Here is a 25,102-nt window from a genome sequence, read left to right as displayed (position 1 = left end):
ATTAAACTATTTGAGAATGGCCAAACCATCTGCAGGATTATGGCTACAAACTTGTGACACACAGAGCATATCAAGAGCAAGAACACTGCAAGGTGCTCCAGTGCATGAAGTCTCAAGATTCTTTTCAAATGGATTATTAAGCGGATTGGAAGTCAGTCCCAAGAATCAAGAAATAGAACTATTTCCATATCAATTAAGAAATAGTATCATCCAATCCAAGAAAGCAGTCTTTAAGGACGATACAATATTAACATTGAGTATTCACTCAACCCTTCCAGATTGAGATAATAATAAATTCTATCAACCAATGGTATATATTCAATGTCGAAAACAAAAAGACAAGTTCTTATTCGAAGGATCAAATGAAAAGAAACCAGTAATGGATATCTCAACACTTCCTGAGATAAGAATAAAGACATTGATTGACATGATCTCAAAGACGGGAAAGATTGATGTAAACTCAAAGGTTAAAATAAATTTTGCAACCAGTAAAATTTTATTAACCACTGGATACAAGGAGACAATTCAAAAGAAAGATCAAGCCCTGTTAGCTCAATTCGAAGCTCCGATCTACGAAGCAAGAGTTGACATGACCAGAGAAACTCAACTGTAACGACCCACTGTATCAAGACGAGTCTTTTCAGCATGCTTATGTCCTCACTCACACGCACCCTGAGAAACTTTCCAGGGGGTCACCCATCCTATAATTGCCCCAAGTCAAGCACGCTTAACTTTGGAGTTCTTATGTGATGAGCTTCCGAAAAGAAGATGCACCTTCTTGATATGAGTTGTACATATCAAATCTTTTGTACCTCTCATTCCGGTGTGGGATCAGTTCATTCATGTCACCCGTCGCCCATTCTTTGGTGGGGTTTCCATCTTTTAGGTATTAACCACCCATATTGCGGACCATGTACCGCCCTAGGACTTTTTGGCTCCGGGTGTCACATGCCCACCAGCTTCCGCTTGGTTCGTCCCCGAACCACACCGTACTGGGAGAGGCCAGACTTTGATACCATTTGTAACGACCCACTGTATCAAGACGAGTCTTTTCAGCATGCTTATGTCCTCACTCACACGCACCCTGAGAAACTTTCCAGGGGGTCACCCATCCTATAATTGCCCCAAGTCAAGCACGCTTAACTTTGGAGTTCTTATGTGATGAGCTTCCGAAAAGAAGATGCACCTTCTTGATATGAGTTGTACATATCAAATCTTTTGTACCTCTCATTCCGGTGTGGGATCAGTTCATTCATGTCACCCGTCGCCCATTCTTTGGTGGGGTTTCCATCTTTCAGGTATTAACCACCCATATTGCGGACCATGTACCGCCCTAGGACTTTTTGGCTCCGGGTGTCACATCAACAAATGTTATGTCAAAGACTAAGAACAATAATTTCTACTCACAAATGTGGACATTGCCAACCAATTCAGACAGAAGAAGCAGTTGTCAAAGAGGACAAACCAATAAAGAAATGGTCTGAATGTGCCAGTGATTCAGATAGTGACACAATGTAAAAACAAAAGAAATCGTGGACCACACCACATGTGTCCACTCAGATGTAAAATGAGCTGTTTTCCATTATGTAGTGTCGGGTGGTCCCCCTCTTCCTTTATTTTAAAAGTTTGTATGCGTTTCTCCACGCCTATAAAAGGAGACGTTTATGTTGTAAATGAAGAAGTGAAGTTTGAGTATCTCTCTCTTCTTAAGTTTCTTACAATCTGGTTCATACAAGACGTATGAAAACTATCAGAAACTAAGAAACATAAAATCAGAAACAAAATTAAGCCTTATGACTAATAACTAAACAAGCAGGGCGTAAGGAGGATAAGGTTGGAAGCCAACCATTGAAAATTCATGGTTAGAGTAAACCTGGAAATCTATAGAGCAAGTATCAGTTGATCAAGTGATCGTTAAGGGAAAGCAAGAATTTGACCTCTGCTCAAAACCAAGACTCATTCAATCAAGGTAACCTTCCCAAATCTCCTGCAGCCCTTAATTTAAAGAAATAGTCAAAATATATTAATCATGTCATCATCCTTTATAAGAAATGGAAGATTAATAATAAAAAACTGGTTTGAAATAGAAGATGATCATGAATATGATACATTTCATGAATATCGTTTAAATACTTCTGATTTAATCATATTCGAATCAATTTATCAACTAAAATTTGTAATAATAACCTATGAATGGAACCAAATTAATCTGAAATCATTTATCTGTTATAAATGAATCAGATCTGTAAAACATGTATGAGAAATTCATAAGAATTCCGCAACCTGGTATCAGAGCGGTTAAAATAGATTATTAATGCCTAGATTAACTTTAGATATTGAGATTAAAAATTTATTTGATAAAATAATCTTATTAAAAGATTCACGCCAAATAAATGAATATTGGAATAGAATAAAAGATCTACAAATCTTATATTTCAAAAATCATAAAAAGAAATATTTTTCAAGCACCAGGAAAATGATAATACAAATTTCTGAAAATGAAGAAATTGAAAACATAACAATCTGTTATGAATAAGAATAAACTTTGTTATCGAAATCCGATCAACAAAAATAAAATAATAAAAGTAACAATTTTTAATAAATGGAAAATATATGAAAATACAAAAGCAAATATCTTTAATTTATATTCTCAAAATATAAATTTTGATATAGAAAATTGTGAAAACAATTTGAAATATTTCAAGAATTGTCAATCTTCAATTGATAATTTCGAAGATTTTCAGAATCTATTAGAACAAATAGATTCAACAAAAAGACTTCTAATAGCTTTAAGAAAATTAAGAAGTTCTATCATCTGTTAAAATGACAGAAGTAACAATTCCAAATCAAAACAGCCAGATTGATGAATCTGAAGAAAACCAAGAGTATAATTTGAATATTATATTTAATCAAAGTAAGTTTGCTGAAATACAGAAAACATGATTTTCTAGTTCAAAAACTAATCTAATAGATCAACCGGGAATATTAAGTAAGATTTCAAATTTTATTAATCCTAGGAAAAATTTAATTTATTATTCGATTCGTACAAAATAACGATCTTGTAAAATAAACAACGAATTAAGGTCCAATACTCTGAATTTATTAACAACTCAAGATATTGATACCATCATGACAAAATTTAGTGAAAAAGAACGATCTGAACTAAAATATGTTCATATCGGAGGAATTGAAATAATAGTATCAGCTCACTACCGAGAAGGATTAGATACACCAATTGAAATCACAGTTTGAAACATCCTAAAAGTATTACTGATTTTTTTTTTTTATCTCTATCTCTAATTATAAAATAATGAATATAAAAATATATATGCAATACATATATATATATATATATATATATATACATCATACTTAAAAATAACTTTTCTTAATTTAATATGCATCTACACGATAAACATAAATAATAATAAAAGTACAAGCATGCAACTAAATACCTAACATTAATTACTAAATAATCATTTATAAAAATTTTCATAATAAAATTCCTAAATAATATCTCTTTCACAAAAATCCATGGAAACTTAGAAAATAAATACTTAAATCTAAAATCCATGCATATACTAACAATCCAAAATAATAAAACATGTGCGGAAATACATATTTTATATCTCAACATAAATATCGTGATAGAGCTATGGTCACGGGTTCTAGCCGCCTGGATACTCATACGCCCTCGCCGCCAGTCGGGAACACATTAACTTCATTAACATTCCGCTCACCTGTACCATTTAAATCTAGTGAGCCTAGAGGCTCAGCACGTTCTATCCTTATATAACAAAATGAAACCACACACAAGCACACATCATATAAAATACGTGAATATAAATATACGTGCATAATCTTAAAATTATATACATATAAACATGAAATAAAATAATTATACTGATTTATCATAATGCTAAACATGTATCATCATATTTAATAAATCTCATAAACTAACTTATCATGATTTCTTAGCCATGTAGCAGCAGGCTTTATGGCCTGCTGTCAGCCAGCTCCGGCAGCCGAATGGCCGGAACTCCACCGCCCAGACGTAGCCCACGTCTGGGCGGTTCCAACGAATCAAGTCTCGCCTTGAACCGATCCCTACACCGCCCTAGCGACACACTATTCGGGAATCCCGAAACCGCCGCGATTTGCTATACTATCAACCCTTAACCATATGCTGCTTGACTCACGCCCAGCCCCTTCTCCTGCCTTCTCCAAGACCGATCCACCCTCTAGACCATCCCCTAAGGACCCTAACTCGAACCCTTAGCCCTCGGTCCATCCCTGGTCCGATCAAGGACCAACATGTAGAACCCGATTCCAAGTTCTCCCAACCTGCTGCTGCGTGGCCTGCACATCCGAGGAGCCACGCCCAGCCATGGTTCCAGGCCTCTACAAGGTCGAAACCCCACACCAAACCAACCCTAAGGACTCTAGATAGGACTCCAAACCAGTAGGTAGCAGTCTCGAACAACCATGCAAGAAAATCAAGTCAAAAATTGTGTCATCTCACTCAAAAACGTGAATCATGCATGACTATGAAAAAATATGATTCAAATGTGAATAACACATACATTAACAGATCACTCATGCTTAAAACAGTGTATATGATTTAAACGGTGGCCAAGAATGGATTCGAAGCGTGCCTTGTTGAAGATTTGGACAAAACGAAGAAATTGACGCGTATCGGGCTCGCCGGGACGAACGGCTTGAAAATTCCTTGCCGAAAAACCTCAAGAAAAATCGTGTGTTGTGTTCTCTGACATAGAACATGAGAGATGGGGAAGAAGGATGAGGGAGGCGGCTTAGAGAGTTTAAGCGTGAGATAGGGTAAATCTTTTTTTTTAAAAAAGATAATCTGGGTTTAATAAATAAATAGATAATTAAGATAAATATATACTCTAAACATATAGAATTTTAAAACTCTTAAATACAATATAAATTTGATATTTAACCTTAAATCCCGAAATTATAATTAATGGGATTTTTAAAGCTTAATAAAAGTCATTAAAATGACTTATCTTGGGTAAAAACGGACCTATAAATATATATATATATATATAAACACTATAATTTTCTTGAAATAATACCTTAAAATAGTATTTTAAGGCTACTAAAAATCTCATAAAATATTTTGGATGAAAACAACATCTCGTCCGTCCACTGTCCAGCCTACGCGATCATAAAATAATTTTTCTCAAATAAATTCATAGATCATATCATATAAATTTAAATGCCGAAACAATATTTAAAGCATGCAAATAAATCACATAATTCACATACTAACTCATAAAAACAATTCAACATATTTTCACATTATTTTAAAATTATTAAATCTCCTAGTTATGCATGCGGATTTACGTGACGAATTTTCGGGCGTTACAATTCATTTGTAACGACCCACTGTATCAAAACGGGTCTTTTCAGCGTGCTTTTGTCCTCACTCACACGCACCCTGAGAAACTTCCCAGGAGATCACCCATCCTATAATTTCCCCAAGTCAAGCACGCTTAACTTTGGAGTTCTTATGTGATGAGCTTCCGAAAAAAAGATGCACCTTCTTGATATGAGTAGCAAATATGAAATCTTTTAAGCTCTCCTCAACTATGCAGTTCCATACCTACACAGTCTCAGAATCCCTCTCATTCCGACAGAATCTGTTCATTCATGTCTCCCTCCGCCTAGAAGCCTTTCAGGAGCCGCTCATTGTCCGTGCAACCTCTTGGCACCGGCGATCACTCCCCGCTTCCTCAGCCCCGGGCGTCACATGCCCACCAGCTTCCGCTTGGTTCATCCCCGAACCATATCGTACTAAGAGAGGTCGGCTTTGATACCATTTGTATCGACCCACTATATCAAGACGGGTCTTTTTAGCGTGCTTTTGTCCTCACTCACACGCACCCTGAGAAACTTCCCAGGGGGTCACCCATCCTATAAACTTCCCAGGGGGTCACCCATCCTATAATTTTTCCAAGTCAAGCACGCTTAACTTTGGAGTTCTTATGTGATGAGCTTCCGAAAAAAAAATGCACCTTCTTGATATGAGTAGCACATATGAAATCTTTTAAGCTCTCCTCAACTATGCAGTCCCATACATACACAGTCTCAGAATCCCTCTCATTCCGGCAGAATCGGTTCATTCATGTCTCCCTCCTCCTAGAAGCCTTTCAGGAGCCGCTTATTGTCCGTGCAACCTCTTGGCACCGGGGATCACTCCCCGTCTCCTCAGCCCCGGGCGTCACACAGTTCGTGACAAAAGGATACGTAATTTTGAGGATTCTATCCTTGAAAAAATTGAAGGAAACTTATGTTACAAAAAGATGAAATTTTGTATTTATCCACAATACAATATATCTTTTTTTGATAAAAACATAAATGACGTTTTAACATTAGATTATTACTTTTATAGAAATAATTTTATGTTAACAGGAAACCATCCGATCAATATAAACTATGTTGTCGGTTTAGCAATAAGTAATAATTCTCAAAGATGAATAATTTCAACAAAACCAACTATTTCTGTTGAAAGAATGTTTGAAAATATTACAAGAATTGAACACCATCGAAAAGCATTTATTGAAGAAATAAATCCATATAAAAGATGGAGTTCAGATGACCTCCAAATCACAAAACAGTCTGTACCAAGAAGATCATTATCATTTGCTAGAAATGATGAAGATATTCTTGAAAAGATTGGAACCATGAATCAAAATATTTTTAAAATTAAACAAGCTATTGTTAATGAGTCAACCTCATCGCAATGACGTCCTTAATAAAATTAGAAAAAAAATCTAGGAGATTTAGAAAATAATATTAATAAGATCAATCTATCAATACAAGAATTAGAAAAAAATTTCAAAGAATATATTGATTTAGCAACGACTAAATTAATAATTGAACAAGAAAGACATAGTAATGAAATATTAAACTATCTTAAAGAAGTTCTTCCAATAGATAAAGGAAAAAGGAAAATGGAAGAAGAACCACCATTCAAAATTAAATCATGGTATAGAAATCCCCTTAGTTATGGCAAACATAAGTATGGAGATGTTTAGTGAAACAGACCAATCTGATTTTGAACAAATAAGAGTAAATACAGAAGAATTATATCATTCACATCAGGAATCAGAACAATACAGAGATATGGATATTTCAAAATCAGAATCTGAAGATGATTCTAGACCACGATTAAATCTACGAACGAATGTAGAAGGTAGTGGTGGAAGAGATGATGAAGAATTTAAATATAACAGAGACCAATACTCTGGATCTTATAAAGATGTTAGAGATATTCTTAGAGAATCAAAAACATCAGGGTTTGTGAAACAGAATATCTTAGATTTAGGTTGTTCAACAGCCAAAGAAAGAAAATCAAAGATAGATCATTGGGCAAATGAACTATCAGTACAAATTCAATTAACATAATTATTAGATAAAAGTGAGAATATTCAAGTCTTAACTCATGGGATGATAAAAATGACATCGGTAGGAGCAGTAAGAACTTGGGCTGAAAACCTAGTAATTACTAATCTACCACAAGGAATGACATGACATCGATATTTCGAACTATTTGTTAATGCCTTGTACCAAGAATTTTTAGGAGTTTCTAATAATGACGCTAATTTAGTAGCCAAAAATATAGAACAAAATAGAGCAATCTTTATTCTAGATAATATAAAATTATGTAATTTATGTTATCTAGAAGAATTTATGTGTGATTATGAAACAAACTATTATTAGTTAATAGATGCTGATAAAAAAAACATTATAAATTAAGTATTTTTAATAAAATACCTAATATACCAATAAATAGTAAAGATGAATTCTTAACTAGCGCTTATGCTAAAACACTAGGAGGAGCTATTAAATTTATTAAAGACGTTATAACAAAGAAATGTCATGAAGTAACATTAAATAAAAGAATATTCAAATCTTACAAACAAAACAATAAACTTTGTTGTGACAAAATGGAATTCACATTAAAAGAATACGGTTGTAAAACAAACGTGTCACACAAATATTTAAAACGACAGAAACAAAATAAATTTAATAAACCTTATAAATCTTTTAACAGGAAATTTATTCCCTATAAGAAAAAGAAGTTTAGAAGGAATTTCTTCAGAAAACCTTATAAAAGAAAATTTTATAAAAAGTTTGATAATAAAAAATCACCTTGCCCAAAAGGTAAATGAAAGAACTGCACATGTTGGTTGTGCAATGAAGAAGGTCATTATGCAAATGAATGTCCAAAACGAAATGAAAAAAAAAAAAAACAAAGTTAAACTATTAGAAGAAATATACACTATTGGATTTTATCCAGTAGAAACAGTTGAATTTTAATCAGATGATGAAAATATTTATTATCTTGATGAATTAAATGAATCAGATTCCGAATCCGACTCTACACTTGATAATTTCGAATTCAAGATAAGACAAAAGCATTTTTGGAAAATGCAACTTTATGTACTAAACTCAAACTTTTGTTTGGCTTGAGTACCTATTTCCAAGTTGCCCTTAAATGATTACACATATTTATCCCATTGACAATTCAAATTTTACAAATGATTAGAGTCATAATTCATTATGTTATCTGTGTATGTATAGACGTATTTGCTCTAAATTAAACATTCTTCATCATCTATGTTATATTATGAATACATATTTTCTATTTTTTTACGACCTTTAAAACAAGTATAACAAAATCTATTCCAAGATCTTCATTTCAAATTGAGATCAGCATAAAAATTTATTGGTTCCATAATTCCATTAAATATTACACATATATCAGTACCCAACTGTATAATAAAATATATCATATGTGCATGTATACACTCTAATCTAAAATATAACCATGATATTACGTAGCATTATAAATTATTTTCATACTATTATTTACGTGATTGTATGTAAGACCAATTCTTGGCCGTAGAGCCGAAATTTCACCGTTTTGATATTTTAACTATTAATTCTACAATATTTTCTGGCATTGTATTTTAATTGTTCAATGGCTCTCCATATTTGAAGGCCAAAACCCAAAAAGCCTTTAATTAGGTATATTACACAAAAGTTTAAGGTTCAAAAAAATTTTCCGAAACAAGAAGTTGAAAATGTGTGATCCTCCACAATTTTAGAGAGCTCAAAGGGCACAAGAATTGGCTAAATATAAAGAGGAAAAAGGCCTCTAAATAGCCAAGGCTTCCCCTTCTACATTGTGTACTCGTTGCATGGAGGCCTAGGGAAAGTTGATAGGTGTGTGGAAGAAAAAGTGAGAGTAAGAGGGAGGGAGATTGAGAGAGATTCTGAGTTCTCAATCTTTCTTCCTTGATCCATTTTTTTTAATTTTCTTTGATTGTTTTCCCTCTTCTAGTGAAGAAAAAAGAAAAATCATGGCTTCGGATATTTCACTTGAGGAGATCAAGAATGAGACCGTTGACCTTGTAAGTATCGTTTTTCGTCCCAAAAGCTCGTGAACTGGCTCGCGAGTTTTTAACTACTAGTGCTATTTATTTGTATATTCTTACATGTATAATATATCATTTCTATAATTAATGAAGTTCATTTGATATTCAAGAATTGATTCAATCTTCTCTTCATGACGCAATGCATGCTGTAATAATATATATTGCTCAATTCGACTCGTTTCCACACCTATGTCTAATATATGTTTGTTGATCAAATATGAATCTTGAACAATATGGTTTTGGATTCAAGAGAGAGGAGACGAATGATGGTAATCTTGTTATTCATACAGGAGAATATACCCGTGGAGGAAGTGTTTACACAGCTGAAATGTTCAAGAGAAGGTTTGACATCAGAAGAAGGGCAGAAAAGGCTCGAAATTTTTGGCCCCAACAAACTTGAGGAGAAAAAAGAGAGCAAGTTCCTTAAATTCTTGGGATTTATGTGGAATCCTCTCTCATGGGTCATGGAGTGTGCTGCCATCATGGCCATTGTTTTGGCAAATGGAGGGGTAAAATTGTTTCAGGCCTCTAGATTTTCTTCATATACTTCGAAATATTAGTGCATGAACTCAAGTTTTTGGATAAATGCAGGGCAAGCCTCCAGATTGGCAAGACTTTGTCGGTATCATCGTGCTGCTCATTATCAATTCGACTATTAGTTTCATCGAAGAGAACAATGCAGGAAATGCAGCAGCTGCCCTTATGGCCGGCCTTGCTCCCAAAACCAAGGTACTACACTTTGCATTTCACTAGGAGAAAAAGGATTCTAGCTTTGATGTTTGTTCCATACCTGGCTAATTGCATGATTTATTTGTCGAAGGTTTTGAGAGATGGTGCCTGGTCCGAGCAAGATGCTGCAATCTTGGTTCCTGGTGATTTGATCAGTGTCAAGTTGGGAGATATTATCCCCGCTGATGCTCGTCTTTTGGAGGGCGATCCTCTCAAGATTGATCAATCGGCCCTCACTGGTGAGTCCCTTCCTGTAACCAAGCACCCAGGTGATGGAGTCTACTCTGGTTCTACCTGCAAGCAAGGTGAGATTGAGGCTGTTGTGATCGCCACCGGTGTCCACACCTTCTTTGGCAAAGCCGCTCATCTTGTCGACAGCACTAACAATGTTGGACACTTCCAAAAGGTATAATTTCATAAATAAAACATGAAAATGGACACTTTGAAAAGCTGTCATCTCTTGAATGAAAACATGAAAAACTTACTAGTTTGGGATGGGTGCTACTAACAAAGACTTGAACCGATAAGGGTTATCAAGATTCTCGTTTCATCCCTGCTGCTAATTCATGTTTCTTGAAATGACAGGTGCTGACTGCTATTGGAAACTTCTGCATCTGCTCCATTGCCGTGGGAATGGTGATTGAGATCCTAGTAATGTTCCCAATCCAAGGCAGGAATTACAGGGAAGGAATTGACAATCTTCTCGTGTTGCTCATTGGAGGTATCCCAATTGCCATGCCGACAGTTCTGTCCGTAACCATGGCCATTGGATCTCACAGGCTGTCGCAGCAGGGAGCCATCACCAAGAGAATGACTGCCATCGAGGAAATGGCTGGCATGGATGTTCTCTGCAGTGACAAGACAGGAACACTCACCCTTAACAAGCTCACAGTCGATAAAAGTTTAATCGAGGTTTTCCCAAAGAACCTCGATAAGGATAGTGCTGTCTTGTTGGCTGCCAGAGCTTCCAGGGTTGAGAACCAGGATGCCATTGACGCTTCGATTGTTAACATGCTCGGTGATCCAAAGGAGGTGAGTTTTGAATATTCATCATTTTGCCCTCGCTCGTTAGACTTGTACTCCTGGTTATAAAAATGAATGGTTTACTGTTATGTTCAAAATTGTGTAAAACTTTTCTTTTGAACACTTTAGGCAAGAGCAGGAATCACAGAGGTGCATTTCTTGCCCTTCAATCCAGTTGACAAGCGCACTGCAATCACATACTATGACTCGGATGGAAACTGGCATCGATGCAGCAAGGGTGCTCCTGAGCAAGTAACGATGATATCAAATTTGTGCAGTAACTAATAAATGGTCTTCATCCATTCAATAATCTTGGACTTAACTTTTTCATTTCTATGATTTGACAGATAATCGAACTTTGTGAACTCACTGGAGAAGCAAGCAAGAAAGCCCATGAGATCATTGACAACTTTGCAAACCGTGGTCTTCGTTCTCTTGGGGTTGCACGACAGGTGAGATATAAAACATCATTATACAAAGGAACTGGTATGAAATAAATTTTTTAAATACTGAACAGTGTGTAAACTTGGTGCCTTCACAGGCAGTCCCCGAGAAAACCAAAGAGAGTGATGGTGGACCATGGGAGTTTGTTGGATTGTTGCCGTTGTTTGACCCTCCAAGACACGACAGTGCAGAGACTATCAGAAAAGCTCTCGATCTTGGTGTCAATGTCAAGATGATCACTGGTGATCAACTAGCCATAGGCAAAGAGACTGGTCGTAGACTCGGAATGGGAACCAACATGTATCCATCATCTTCTCTTCTTGGACAGAGCAAAGATGAGTCCATTGCTTCAATCCCAGTAGATGAGCTCATTGAAAAGGCCGATGGCTTCGCTGGAGTCTTCCCAGAACACAAATACGAGATTGTGAAGAAACTGCAGGAAAGGAAGCACATTTGCGGCATGACTGGAGATGGTGTTAATGATGCTCCAGCACTCAAGAAAGCAGACATTGGTATTGCTGTTGCAGATGCAACTGATGCTGCCAGGAGCGCATCGGACATTGTTTTGACAGAGCCAGGACTTAGTGTGATAGTCAGTGCCGTGCTGACCAGCCGAGCCATCTTCCAGAGAATGAAAAACTACACCATTTACGCAGTTTCCATCACAATCCGTATTGTCATGGGATTCATGCTCATTGCACTGATCTGGAAGTTTGACTTCTCACCATTCATGGTTCTCATAATTGCAATCCTGAATGATGGAACCATCATGACCATTTCAAAAGACAGAGTGAAGCCATCTCCATTGCCTGACTCATGGAAGCTTAAGGAAATCTTTGCCACAGGCATTGTCCTTGGAACGTACATGGCTATCATGACTGTTATCTTCTTCTACCTCGCAGCTGACACCGATTTCTTCTCTGTAAGCTCATTAAAACTCAAGTGTCATTATTTTCTTGTTTGAACCTTAGGAACATAAATAAAAATTTGCTTATTGACAAAATATTTATTGTTAATAGGAAATCTTTAAAGTAAAACCTATAAGAGACAGTCCAGATGAGCTTACTGCTGCCCTGTACCTTCAAGTTAGCATAGTCAGTCAGGCACTCATCTTTGTCACAAGGTCACGAAGCTGGTCATTTGTCGAGCGCCCTGGTCTCTTGCTTGTGAGCGCATTCCTGATAGCTCAACTGGTATGGTACAAGGAAACCAAAATTCATCAGTTTCATTAGAAATCACAGCTGATCAGATCATTCTCCTACTCAAGTTTTAGAAGTTTTAACTAACTGTAAGTTGTGGGATTTCAGTTGGCTACAGTTATTGCCGTATACGCATCATGGGAATTTGCAAGAATTCAAGGCATCGGATGGGGATGGGCAGGAGTCATCTGGATCTACAGCATTATTACTTACTTCCCACTTGACATTCTCAAGTTCATCATTCGATATGCACTGAGTGGAAAAGCATGGGATTCCATGATCCAGAACAAGGTATGTACGTGAAGCAATAAATCATATCTATATCATACCAGGAATACGAAATAAATAAGTTTGCCTGCTCTCAAATATTTAATTTCATGTTTTTTTCCCCTTGAACAAATTAGACCGCATTCACAACCAAGAAAGACTACGGAAAGGGTGAAAGAGAAGCACAGTGGGCAGTGGCACAACGCACTCTTCATGGTCTCTCGACCACAACCGACACTTCTGGGCTGTTCAACGACAAAAACTACCGTGAATTGTCTGAGATAGCTGAGCAAGCCAAGAAAAGAGCCGAAGTTGCAAGGTATCCATATATGATTTACAGAAAAAGTTCCACTTTTGAGCATGTTTTCTTGAACTTTCTTGATTAAAATATATTTTCCTTGATCAGTTTTACCCTTCTGACTTCATTTGCTTTTATGAAAAAACATATTGCAGGCTGAGGGAGCTTCACACTCTTAAAGGGCACGTCGAATCCGTTGTCAAGCTAAAGGGATTGGACATTGAAACCATACAACAACACTACACTGTCTAAGGTCGAATGAGTTGAACTGGGCGACCAAATTCACCGTCAAACAGGAAAAAATGGAGAATATAGATTCACAGAGAACATGTTCGTGACGTGTGAACATTCTTTTGTATATCAAGGCAGATGTCTTCGCTAAAAATCACATCTATTTTGCACAATTACATTAATTGTACCATTAAACTTACATTTTTAGTAATTACTGTATTTCAAAATATGCTTTGAAGTGGTCATCAGGGAAAGAGCATACAAAAAATTTTGGTTGATAAAGCATTCTTTTGGTTGAATGTGTGTTATTTCACAGGGTAGGGGCAATTACAGTAGGACATTATTTTCACCATTATCAGGGAAAATAAAAAATATTTAACCATGTATCATGTGTCCGGGTTATCCACAATGTAAATGTTGAAAACAAAATAAGATTAAAGTTAATTCTTATAGATGGTCCAACAAGTTAAGCATAGCTGCCGTACAATATTTCAAACAACAAAAGGGGAGCAAAGAAATGTTCAAATAAATTTGAAATGTGTTGATTAGGTATTGTTGGTGTCTTAATTTGTGTCCCACATCGATCTAAATAACTTGGGAGCCCTTTTATATAAACAAGGGGTAACCTACTTTCGCTAGCTTTTGGAGTGAGTTAGATCGAAGTCTCATTTCTTAACATGATATCAGAGCCCGGGTTCCACCGTTATGTGTTGGACGACCTATAGTTGATCTCACCCGTCCCATAGTTGATCACCCGTTAATATCTTCACGGTACTTTCATTCTTAAGTGTGAAAGGAATGCATTGGTATCTTAGTTTGTGCTCTTTATATGAACAAGGGAAAAACCTATCCTCTTGAACCATCTTTTTAAGGAATGCATTGGTATCTTAGTTTGTGCTCTTTATATGAACAAGGAGAAAACCTATCCTCTTGAACCATCTTTTGAAGTGAGTTACGTATAAATTTATTTTTTAACAAGTATTAATCGTGCTAATGGAATTTCAAAGTATTCATTCAACCATGTTGAGCACATGGAATGATTTTGCAAATAATTTACTTGAAAATATGCTTGTACGCGAAAAATCCTGTTCTTCGGATTGCGTAAAGTTTATAAAAGCCAACTTTTGGGATTTCCTACAGCGTACGTTGAAAATTCAAAGCTGGGCTCAAGCCTCAAAAGTTACAGCAACAATGATTCCTTAGTCCTTACAAGAAAGGGGATGACCGGTCCTCTGTAACTCAGGTCCTCTCAAATCAATGGAGAAGGTTCACTGTCGCGCCGAGCTTCAGCACTTTGTATCAGAAGCACAGGACAGAAAAGCTTCATCGCTTTCGTGCTAGGGAATGCTGCAACTTCATGCCATCTTCACAGTTCCGGTTTTTTCAACTTGAGATTATTTGGGATTTTCAAAGCATTATCTCAGACGATTGCTTGTGCGATTTATTCTTCCAAGAAGTTAATTCAGAAGGAAGTAAATCTTCATTACAAGATAGGACAGCCTGCGCCATTAATTTGCCTAGCCAACCATGGAACAACAGACCTCTTGCACCAAGGCCTGTGAACAGCCAATACTTGCAAGCATGAGTCCCATTCACAAATTCATCCACAGAACCAAGAAGCGGAAGTGATCCTTCGGCAGTCAGTGGGGGCATCGCTCTCAGTCCTGCAACTGCTCCAGTGACAGTCCAACGTTTAATAGCCGGATATACTGCAGATGCCTTTGAAAGAAGCAGTTTCATTGCCTCGGAAGCTTCCCCCGCGGCAACTTCCCTTGAATAATTCCTTGATCTCCAATCCCATGTTGAGCCAAGGTCAAGACGTCGAGCTCCTTGCACAGAAAGCCAGGCATCTGACAAGATCGAGGGACTGTGTTCTGGATATGCTTCTCTAAAAGGTTCAGTCACAAACATCAACAAATGAAAAACATAAGAGGTAAAAAAAATTTTAAAACACGCGAATAATAAATCCAGAAAAATCCTTCAAAGCATAAGAGGTAAAAAAAACTTTAAAACACGCGAATGATAAATCCAGAAAAATCCTTCAAGGGATCAAATAAAACAGGATTAAATGTGAATCCTGATAAAATAAATACAAGAGCTCATATGAAATCCTAAATATGTTGAACACTAATTTCAGAATCTTAACAATTAAAATCAATGACCTGCAGATGTGCTTCTTTTGGTAGAAAAATATTTTTATTCCGGCGTAATTACCAAGAGCCAAAGTAGCAGTAAACCGATCTAAATTAACCTGATATCATCTCCAAGTTGTAGGTGCGAGATGATTCCTCTACACGTCCTCAGAGGCAGCTTTCCAGACAGCTCCGGCAGAAAAGCTGCTCTAGCTCCAATGCAAATAATCACACCATCATAGTACCCTGTACAAACGTTGAAAGAAAGAATTTGCAGGGAATAATTATTCTCTATTATTGATCATCCTTTTATAAGATTTACAACCTAAAGAGCATATGTAATGCTACAAATCAGGGATGTCAATCACTAATATTAGGCAAAGAATATTTCCTAATTAGTTACTTTCCTATAATACAAAGATCTTAGCTAATTTACATATTTACAACAATTATTCCTAAATTAATTTCAATCTTCCAACACTCCCCTCAAGCTGGTTTGAAGATATCTTCCATAGCCAGCTTGCTTACAAAGATATCAAACTGTTTTTTGTGTAGTCCTTTGGTGAACACATCAGCCACTTGTTCCGTTGTGGGGATATATGTCACGCACACCTCTCCATTGTCTATTTTCTCCTTAATAAAATGCTTGTCCACTTCCACATGTTTTGTACGATCGTGGAGAACTAGATTTGTGAGAAATAGAAATTGCAGCCTTATTATCACAATATAACTTCATAGGAGATGATCCCGACACCTTTAACTCCTTCAAAAAACTTTTAATCCACATAATTTCACAAATGCCATGAGCTACTGCTCTAAATTCTGCCTCAGCACTGCTTCTAGCAACTACATTTTGCTTTTTACTTCGCCAAGTAACCAAGTTGCCCCCTACAAATGAGCAGTACCCCGAAGTAGACCTTCGATCCGCCATACTTCCAGCCCAATCCGCATCAGTGTAGGCTTCAATTTGTAGATTTCCTCTTGACTTAAACAAGAGTCTTCTTCCCGGTGTTCCCTTTAAGTATCTTAGTATTCTGTAAACAGCTTCAAAATGCTCTGAGCTAGGTGCATGCATAAACTGACTAACCATGCTTACTGCGAATGCTATGTTAGCCTTCCAACAAGCCTTTGGTAGCGCTCACGATCCTTTACATTCTCGGCCTTAGCAATCTGCAGCTTTGCATTAGGTTCTGTAGGTATTTCAGCGGGCTTACAACCTAACATACCAGCCTCATTAAGCAAGTCAAGTGCATACTTTCGCTGGTTTACGAAAATACCTCCTTTGGATCTAGCAAACTCCATTCCAAGAAAGTATTTTAATGCTCCCAAGTCCTTGATCTCGAATTCCTTGGCAAGTTCTCCTTTCAGCTTCTCTAATTGAATAGTCATTCCCAGTTATCACAATATCATCCACATAAACAATCAGGACAGACACCTTTCCTCCTTATGAATGTTTGTAAAACATAGTATGATCTGCAGAACTTTGAGTATATCCATAACCCTTTATCACCTTCCCAAAGCGTTCAAACCAGGCTCGAGGGGATTGCTTGAGTCTGTACAAGGACTTTTTTGGTTTGCACACTTTCCCAACTCCAATGCTTTCTTCAAAACCTGGAGGAGAGCTCATAAATACTTCCTCCTCTAAATCTCCATTAAGGAAGGCATTTTTTACATCCAATTGGTGTAAAGGCCAATTGAAATTTACTGCAAGAGACAACAAAATTCTGATGGAGTTTATTTTAGCTACCGGAGCAAACGTCTCTTGGTAGTCTATCCCAGTGTTTTAAAAACACCGCGAACCGGCCGGTCCGGTCCGGAATACCCCTAAAACCCGTTTTAACTGTTCAAACGCTCAGAACCGGTCAAGAACCGGTCAAAATCGGTCGAACCGGTCAAGAACCGGTCCCAAGAACCGGCCAAAAAACCGGTTGAACCGGTTTTCGAATTTTTTTTATTTTTTTAAAATTGTTTTTTTTTATTTTAAAATCTTAATTTAATATTTTATTATATATATACACATGATTATTTGAAATTTGTACTTCGTTAAAAATATTATTTTTTTATTATTATATTTTTTTAATTAATTTATTTATTTTTAAAAATATAGTATATATAACTATAATTAATATTTTGAATATATTTATATAGTTATTTATTTTTTAAACTATAATAAATATATTTTTGTTTATTTATATACATCTTTTAGATTTTTAAAATTTAAAAGATTTTATTAATTATATTATATTATATAAACGGTTTTCCGGTCCGACCGTCCGGTTAAAACGGTCGAACCGGTTGAACCGTTATTTTAAGGTAGACCGGTTCGATCACCGGTCCGATTATGAAAACATTGGTCTATCCCATAGGTTTGAGTGAAACCTTTTGCTACAAGTCTGGCTTTGTATCTCTCAACACTTCCATCAGCTTTGCTCTTTATTGTGAACACCCATTTGCAGCCTACAACCTTTTTTCCTTTTGGTAATTCAACAACCTTCCAAGTATCATTTTTTTTCAGCGCATTCATTTCCTCAAACACTGCCAATTTCCAATTCGGCTCATCTAGTGCTTCCTGAATGTTTCTGGGTATCGCAAGTTCTGAAATTTTTGTTGTGAATGCTCTATAATTGCTGGACAGATTGTTGTATGAGATGTATTTAGCAATAGGATATCTAGTGCATGTTCGGACCCCCTTTCTAAGTGCAATAGGAAGGTCATGGGCTGGTTCTAAGACAGGTTCTGATGCAGATTTTTTTCGTTCATTATGAGGGGCTGTTGATGAATTTGGGCTGATAACAATGGGGGGAAGAGAGTGTATAGATGCAGAAGTATCACCTGAAACATTTTGGAGAAGACCGTCGGTCAGGGATTCTGTTTGGCCATGCGTTGGAGTGATCAAATGGTCTTTACTTTGTCCAGGAAGTTTCCTCCGTGAATAAACCAGTGGCTCAAGATTTTCTCGATTTTTTATCAATCGTAGTATTTCTTTACAGATCAAATGCTGATCCGGATTCAGTAGATTGGAGTTCCTGATTCTCCTTTTCTATATCTAAAATCACAGCAGGTAAAGGTTCAACGATTTCCCAAAAATTTTGTTCCCCTAATTTCTCCCCCTGAATTAAATTTTTAGGGAAATATGGAGTATTTTCCAAAAAAGAAACATCCATACTTGTGTGAACCCTTTTTGTAAGAGGATTAAAACATTTGTAACCATTTTGGTTAGAAGTATATCCTGTGAAAATGCATTTTTCTGCCCTAGGATCCAACTTTGACCGTGATCCCTTGTGAATATGCACATAGGCAGTGCATCCAAATATTCGCAAAGGCAATTCTGAATTAATTATCAGGAAAAATCTTTTTTAAACATTCCAATGGGGTGCTGTATTGCATCACTTTTGTAGGCATTCTATTGATTAGGTAAGATGCAGTAAGTATGGCATCCCCCAAAAATATTTTGGAACATTCATGTGAAACATCATAGCCCTTGCTACTTCTAGCAAGTGCTTATTTTTACGTTCAGCTGTTCCATTTTGTTCAGGAGTACGAGGACACGAGGATTGGTGTAGAATGCCTTTTTCTTTCAAAAATGTTGCTAAGATTGTATTAAAATATTATGTCCCATTATCAGATCGTAAAATGCTAATTTTTGCATGAAATTGATTTTCAATCATTTGATAAAATTCTTTAAAAAAAATTTCAACTTCAGATTTTCCCTCATTAAATATACCCAACAAAGACGAGTATGATCATCTATAAATGTTACAAACCATTTTTTTCCCGAAACAGTGGTAACTTTTGAGGGTCCCCAAACGTCACTGTGAAAGAGTTAAAAAGGCCTTGATGCACGATAAGGTTTTGAAATGTAAGACGTGCGTTGGCTTTTTGCCAAAAAACAACTTTCACATTGGAATGATAAAGGTCTGCTTTTTGAAATAAAGATGGGAACAAATATTTTAGATAAGAAAATCTAGGATGCCCTAATCTATAATGCCAAATCATTATTTGATCACGAACAGAGAGAGAACTAATACTACTAAGTCCTTGAGCCATTTTAGTACTTTGTAAATCACCCTCGAAGTAGTAGAGACCATTGATCAACCTAGCATTGCCAATCGTCTTCCTCGAGCTCCGGTCCTGAATAACACAATGAGATTCATAAAAGATAACAAGCTAGCCTAGGGACATGGAGAACAGGTTTAAGATCTATTCTTTTAGAAATTTTTACTAGGCCCTTTCCTGCAATCGAAGAGAAGTTGCCATCAGCTATTCTAACCTTTTCATTTCCAGGACACAATGAATAGGATTCGAATATATTTGAGGAATTGGTCATATGGTCAGATGCTCCAGAATCAATGATCCATGGAGTAGAAGATTTGAGATGGCAAGATAGAGCATTTAATTCATTACCTGTGTGTACCACAGAAGCACTAGGAAAACCAGATGGTGAATTGGTCTTTAGCAATGCAAGAAGATGTTCCATCTGCTCCTTAGTGAAGGGGCTGGTCTAGACTTCATTAGCAGTGGAGAATACTCGCCCTTGTTTGTCAACTGCTTTTCCTTTCCAATTTTCAGGTTTTCCATGAATCTTCCAACAATTGCCACGTGTATGGCGAGGTTTATTGCAGAAATCACACCAAACACGTGGCTTTTCATCATATTTTCGCTGATTTATGGTGGTTTTATTGATGCCTCCACCCATGGTTATCAGCGCTGAACTTTCAGCGGCATTTTCTTGCACTTTTTTCCCAACATCACTTTCCTACGACTTTCTTCTCTTCTAACTTCTGAGAACACTTCCCCGATTGGAGGCAGGGGCTGTCTTCCAATGATTCTGCCCCTGACCTCATCAAATTCGACGTTGAGGCCGGCCAAAAACTTGAAGATGTGATTATCTTCCACGGTTTTCTTATGATGGCGTCCATCCTCAGCAGATTTCCACTCGTAGGTATTGAAGAGATCTAAATCTTGCCATATACGCTTCAAGGAGTTGAAGTATTTTGTAACATTATCCTCCCCCTGTCGCATCTCTCCGAGTTTAAGATTTAACTCGAAGATCTGAGATTGATTCCCCAAATCAGAATACATCTGATTTACATTCTCCCAAAGCTCTTGTGCCGTTGGATAGCACATATAATTAGAGCTAATGTCTTCTTCCATAGAGTTCACAAGCCATGTCATCACCATGGAATTCTCAGCATCCCATGTAGCATAACTCGTATCACCTACTGCCGGTGCCTTCTTTTCCCCAGTTAGGTAACCCATTTTTCCTCGCCCTCTGATGTACAACCGAACTGATTGAGACCATCTCAGAAAATTGTCACCATTCAACGAATTGTAGTGATTTGAACAGGGTGAGATTCTGAGGTAGGTGCGTTAGTTTTTGAGAGATCTGAGATGATGGGATTTTTGACAGGAACTGAAGATTCCTTGGTAGATTCATCATAAACATCCGACATGGTGTTAGGAGGAAGGAGACGTGATTTTTTGCCTGCCTTCTATGATACCACGTTGAAAGAAAGAATTTGCAGGGAATAATTATTCTCTATTATTGATCATCCTTTTATAAGATTTACAACCTAAAGAGCATATGTAATGCTACAAATCAGGGATGTCAATCACTGATATTAGTTAAAGAATATTTCCTAATTAGTTACTTTCCTATAATACAAAGATCTTAGCTAATTTACAGATTTACAACAATTATTCCTAAATTAATTTCAATCTTCCAACAACAAATGATGCCACTGTCCCCTATTAGCTTAAGAATTCAACCAAATCATAGGACAAACTGTAAGTTGGACAGTACAAGGGAGTGAGGATGATTAGTAAACACCATCAAGTTCAGCCTATTGTTTACAAAAGTAGGTTCATTGACCTCTCTAGTTTAACTCTCTATCCCATAAGACTGAATATTTCAAAATTAAAAAGGATTGTATGCATTGTGGGGAAACTAAATAATTGTGGGATCATGAGCTGGTACCTAATAAACACTCATTTAAGTGATGCCGAAATAGTGAGGGCTGACAACTCACCTGGCAGTTCCTGGAGGCTCTGGATAGATTTCTTGTGAATATTCAACTCTCTATGCACAAAACCAAATGCAGTCATGTCACTTGCTATACTTTGACATGCTAAGTAAAGACCCTGCGAGGAGATGGAACAGTTTTAAAAGGAACTAGAAAAATATGACAACTCTCAAACTTTTAGCCTTTACCTCTAACCTGAAGGTAGCGTTGAGCATTGATATTCAAAGCTTCAGGCATATAAAATGCTAAATTTAGAGGTACAGTCAAATTAGGAACAAGATTTTGAGCAGCTTCTTTGTGGATGGACTCTATTACGCAATCAGCAAGGCAGTTCTGAGCATTCTACTAAATGAAAAGAGATGCTTTGCATCAGTAAGAGTTCATATCAGGCTTGTCGTTAATTTGGTCAGTTATGGGCTTACTTCAGTCATTATATCCACGTTCTTCAAACTGACTGCTGGTCTCAATATCCCTCTGAAGTAAACAACTTAATTTCAGATCCAGGTGCAGCAACTAACTGTAAAATTAGATATCCCATACATTGAATATGAAGATATCAGAAGAACAATACAATAGGTACAAAGATTTGTTTCAGGACAAGAAGGAAAATATTAAGATCATGAAATCCTTCTTTGTGGAAGGGGAAAATATAAAACTCAAAACAAGAAAAAAATTCACAATCCACGTGATTGTTGAAATGACGAACTTCTAGTTATAAACCAGAGACCATAAAGAGTAGTTCAATCGAAACTTTTAAGTAAGTAATATTAGTCCATGAAGTGAAAGTTGTGAAGGCGCTAGAGGAAATTTAGGTAGAGAAATACTGTTAATCATGCACCACATGAGAATGAAGAAACAAAAAGGCAAGACCTGTAAAAAGAACATACTTTCTCCTGACTATTCGGGTTTCACAGTTTTGAGGAGTTTCTCGCCCTCCCTTATTTGCTAGCTTAAGAAATGCATCTTCAGCAATCTTTAATAGATTTAAACTCTCTTTCCAACACTCGGCACCACGCCACAGAAGCTTGACTGCAAACATGAAGATTCAAACAAATCACCGAGAAAAATATTGTGTTAACTATAATTTCTGTTTCTCAAAATTTATATCCATCTATCAAATGCTTAAAATAAATCAAAAGGAATGCCAAAAAAAATATTATAAAAGAGAGAAATATCGACCTTTTGGAGAGTATGGATGCAGAAGTCCACCAGCAACTCCAGATGCACCTCCACCAACGCCAACTTCATCATAAATGTCAACACAAAGATGTATTTCCTTGGATTCATGCTAAAAAAGAATACTTTCAACAATTAACAGAAAAAAAAATAAATGAAAGACCAATTGTAAGGTATTTTTCAACTGATTAATAATAATACAGGAAAAGTGCAAAATGCAAGCAAGATAATTTGACCGAATATATAAATCCACTAGTGTCAATTGTCATCCTTTGGGTTTTATTATCTTAATAATCTATCAGTGAAGCACCAAGCTCTAGCAATGATGTTAAATATCACTTTCTAAAAGACTAAAATATTATCTTAAACCACCTATGCAACTTTTACACTGTTTTATTATCGATATGATTAAAAAACAAACAAACAAACAACTGCTGAATGCGAAAAAAAATCAATCTTTTACAGACAAGTTCCTCCAGACATTCTTTAGTTCGAACTGCCCCGTGGTTTCACTGTCAAAGAGTTGGTACATAAAAAAATTTCTTTCTCCCACAAAATACATAAAAATTACTCTAAAGCCAGAAAATCAGTAATCTTGACTCTCAGTGCTTCCTGTTTCCCATGTTTACAAGTAAAAACTCACAAGAATAATAAAACACAATAAAAAGAAAGTTATTTGATACAAAGAATGAGAGAGTACTTGAAGTAAATGCCAGGCAACAGACAACCCAGCAAACCCAGCGCCAAGAACCGCATATCTACAACGGCACACCAACGATTAAAACAAAAACAGAGAAAGGGCTGTTGACAAAACTACATTGCATAGTCCAGACGCACCTTAGGGGTCGTTTGGGTACAGAAGTAGAAAACGAACAACACGCAGAAAAGGAAGAAGATGAACAGCGCCAACTAGAATTTGAGTTTGCTAGTAATGGAGGAACTGCCGTTTTGTGCCATTTCCGAGGGATCAATGCGGGTTCTTGGCTGAAAATGGCGACCATTTTTTGTTTTCCTTTGTGTCACTCTTATCTGCTCGCTTTGTTTTGAGAAGGATAAGCGCAATAAATTGGAAAAATTAGCATTTTGGTCCACAAAGTTGGCTTCTTTTTTGTTTTGATCATTTATGTGGTTTTTATTGAAAAAAATCCAGTAACTCGATTTTTTTTTGGATTTAGTCCTATATGTTGGCTTATTTTGGTTTTGGTCCTATAAGTTAGTTTGTTTTTTATTTTCGTCATGTATGTTATCATGTTTTGGAATTTAAAAGTTGATCTCTAACTATTTTTGTAATAAATATTTTTTATTATTTCATGTTTTATCATCTTTTGGTTTGAGATAATTACAACTAACTAATAAAAAAATATTTTTTTACGTTTAAACTTTTTTTAATCTAAATAATTTAATAAATTTTAAAATATGTTAATTTAATATATTAAATATAACATACTTTTATTCTTTTAAAAAGTAACAAACAAACATTTGGCTGAGCATTTATATCGTTCTCAACTGTAACTTCGATTTTTTTATTTATTTGGCACTAAGTGTTCGCCCACTTAGCACCTATTAATGATCATATAAATAAGTTCCAAAATTAACAAAATTAGCTAAAAAAACTAAAAATATATTTAAAACATACTTTCGTTCTTTTAAAAAATACCACTCTAATATATTTTTTTATCGTTTTTAACTATGGTTGACTTTTTTTGTTCTGCTTTTCTCGAAAGCAAAGCTTTTTAGGTATGTTTCACTTTTATCACGCTTAATCGCCGCTTAAGCGTGCTTTTTAGAACACTGCAAATAAGCAAAATTTTGCTGCTCCCTCCGGTTTTGGCGACGGAGGAAAAATACAAAAAAAAAATCAAGTTATTGTACCTTTTAGAACATAATTATTATTTTAAAAAATAATTAGAAGGTCAACATCTAAATTTTAAACCTAATTTATTTGATTATAAAATCATTAAAAAATATTTATTATAAAAACTTAAGCGGTGAAGTTGGAAAGTCAACTTTTAAATTCTAAATTTAATTTATTATTTTAAAATAAAAAACATAGACGCTTATTCTAACTTAACCGAGCTTAATTTGGTCAAAACCGTATCTTTTCCATGAC

At 36.0% G+C, this 25,102-nt stretch overlaps 2 protein-coding genes across 3 annotated transcripts; one reads left to right on the top strand and one right to left on the bottom strand.

Annotated features, from left to right (window-relative positions):
- Positions 1-9,216: 9,216 nt before the first annotated feature.
- On the top strand, positions 9,217-13,890 carry LOC140886987 (ATPase 8, plasma membrane-type-like). The gene is made up of 12 exons (XM_073293961.1): positions 9,217-9,446; positions 9,761-9,979; positions 10,062-10,199; positions 10,291-10,605; positions 10,785-11,231; positions 11,352-11,474; positions 11,570-11,674; positions 11,764-12,588; positions 12,686-12,859; positions 12,974-13,156; positions 13,270-13,451; positions 13,586-13,890. Exons 1-12 carry the CDS (start codon positions 9,396-9,398, stop codon positions 13,680-13,682), a joined length of 2,859 nt encoding a protein of 952 aa, XP_073150062.1. The 5' UTR covers positions 9,217-9,395; the 3' UTR covers positions 13,683-13,890.
- An 820-nt stretch (positions 13,891-14,710) lies between these two features.
- On the bottom strand, positions 14,711-24,038 carry LOC140886988 (uncharacterized). 2 transcript variants are annotated; one of them, XM_073293962.1, is made up of 9 exons: positions 23,830-24,038; positions 23,693-23,750; positions 22,996-23,104; positions 22,704-22,845; positions 22,239-22,290; positions 22,012-22,158; positions 21,823-21,934; positions 15,913-16,039; positions 14,711-15,549 (listed from the first exon to the last, which is right to left on the bottom strand). In XM_073293962.1, exons 1-9 carry the CDS (start codon positions 23,991-23,993, stop codon positions 15,069-15,071), a joined length of 1,392 nt encoding a protein of 463 aa, XP_073150063.1. In that variant the 5' UTR covers positions 23,994-24,038; the 3' UTR covers positions 14,711-15,068. The 2 variants fall into 2 exon arrangements, with proteins under 2 accessions (XP_073150063.1, XP_073150064.1); XM_073293963.1 differs by lacking the exons at positions 22,996-23,104; positions 23,693-23,750; positions 23,830-24,038 and having other exon boundaries at positions 22,239-22,333; positions 22,704-22,748.
- Between the last annotated feature and the right edge of the window lie 1,064 nt (positions 24,039-25,102).

Source organism: Henckelia pumila, chromosome 3, assembly GCF_033568475.1.
Source record: "Henckelia pumila isolate YLH828 chromosome 3, ASM3356847v2, whole genome shotgun sequence".
Classification (NCBI taxonomy): domain Eukaryota; kingdom Viridiplantae; phylum Streptophyta; class Magnoliopsida; order Lamiales; family Gesneriaceae; genus Henckelia; species Henckelia pumila.
The sequence above is the reverse complement of the archived record's forward strand: the minus strand, read 5'-3'. Positions and strand labels throughout refer to the sequence as shown.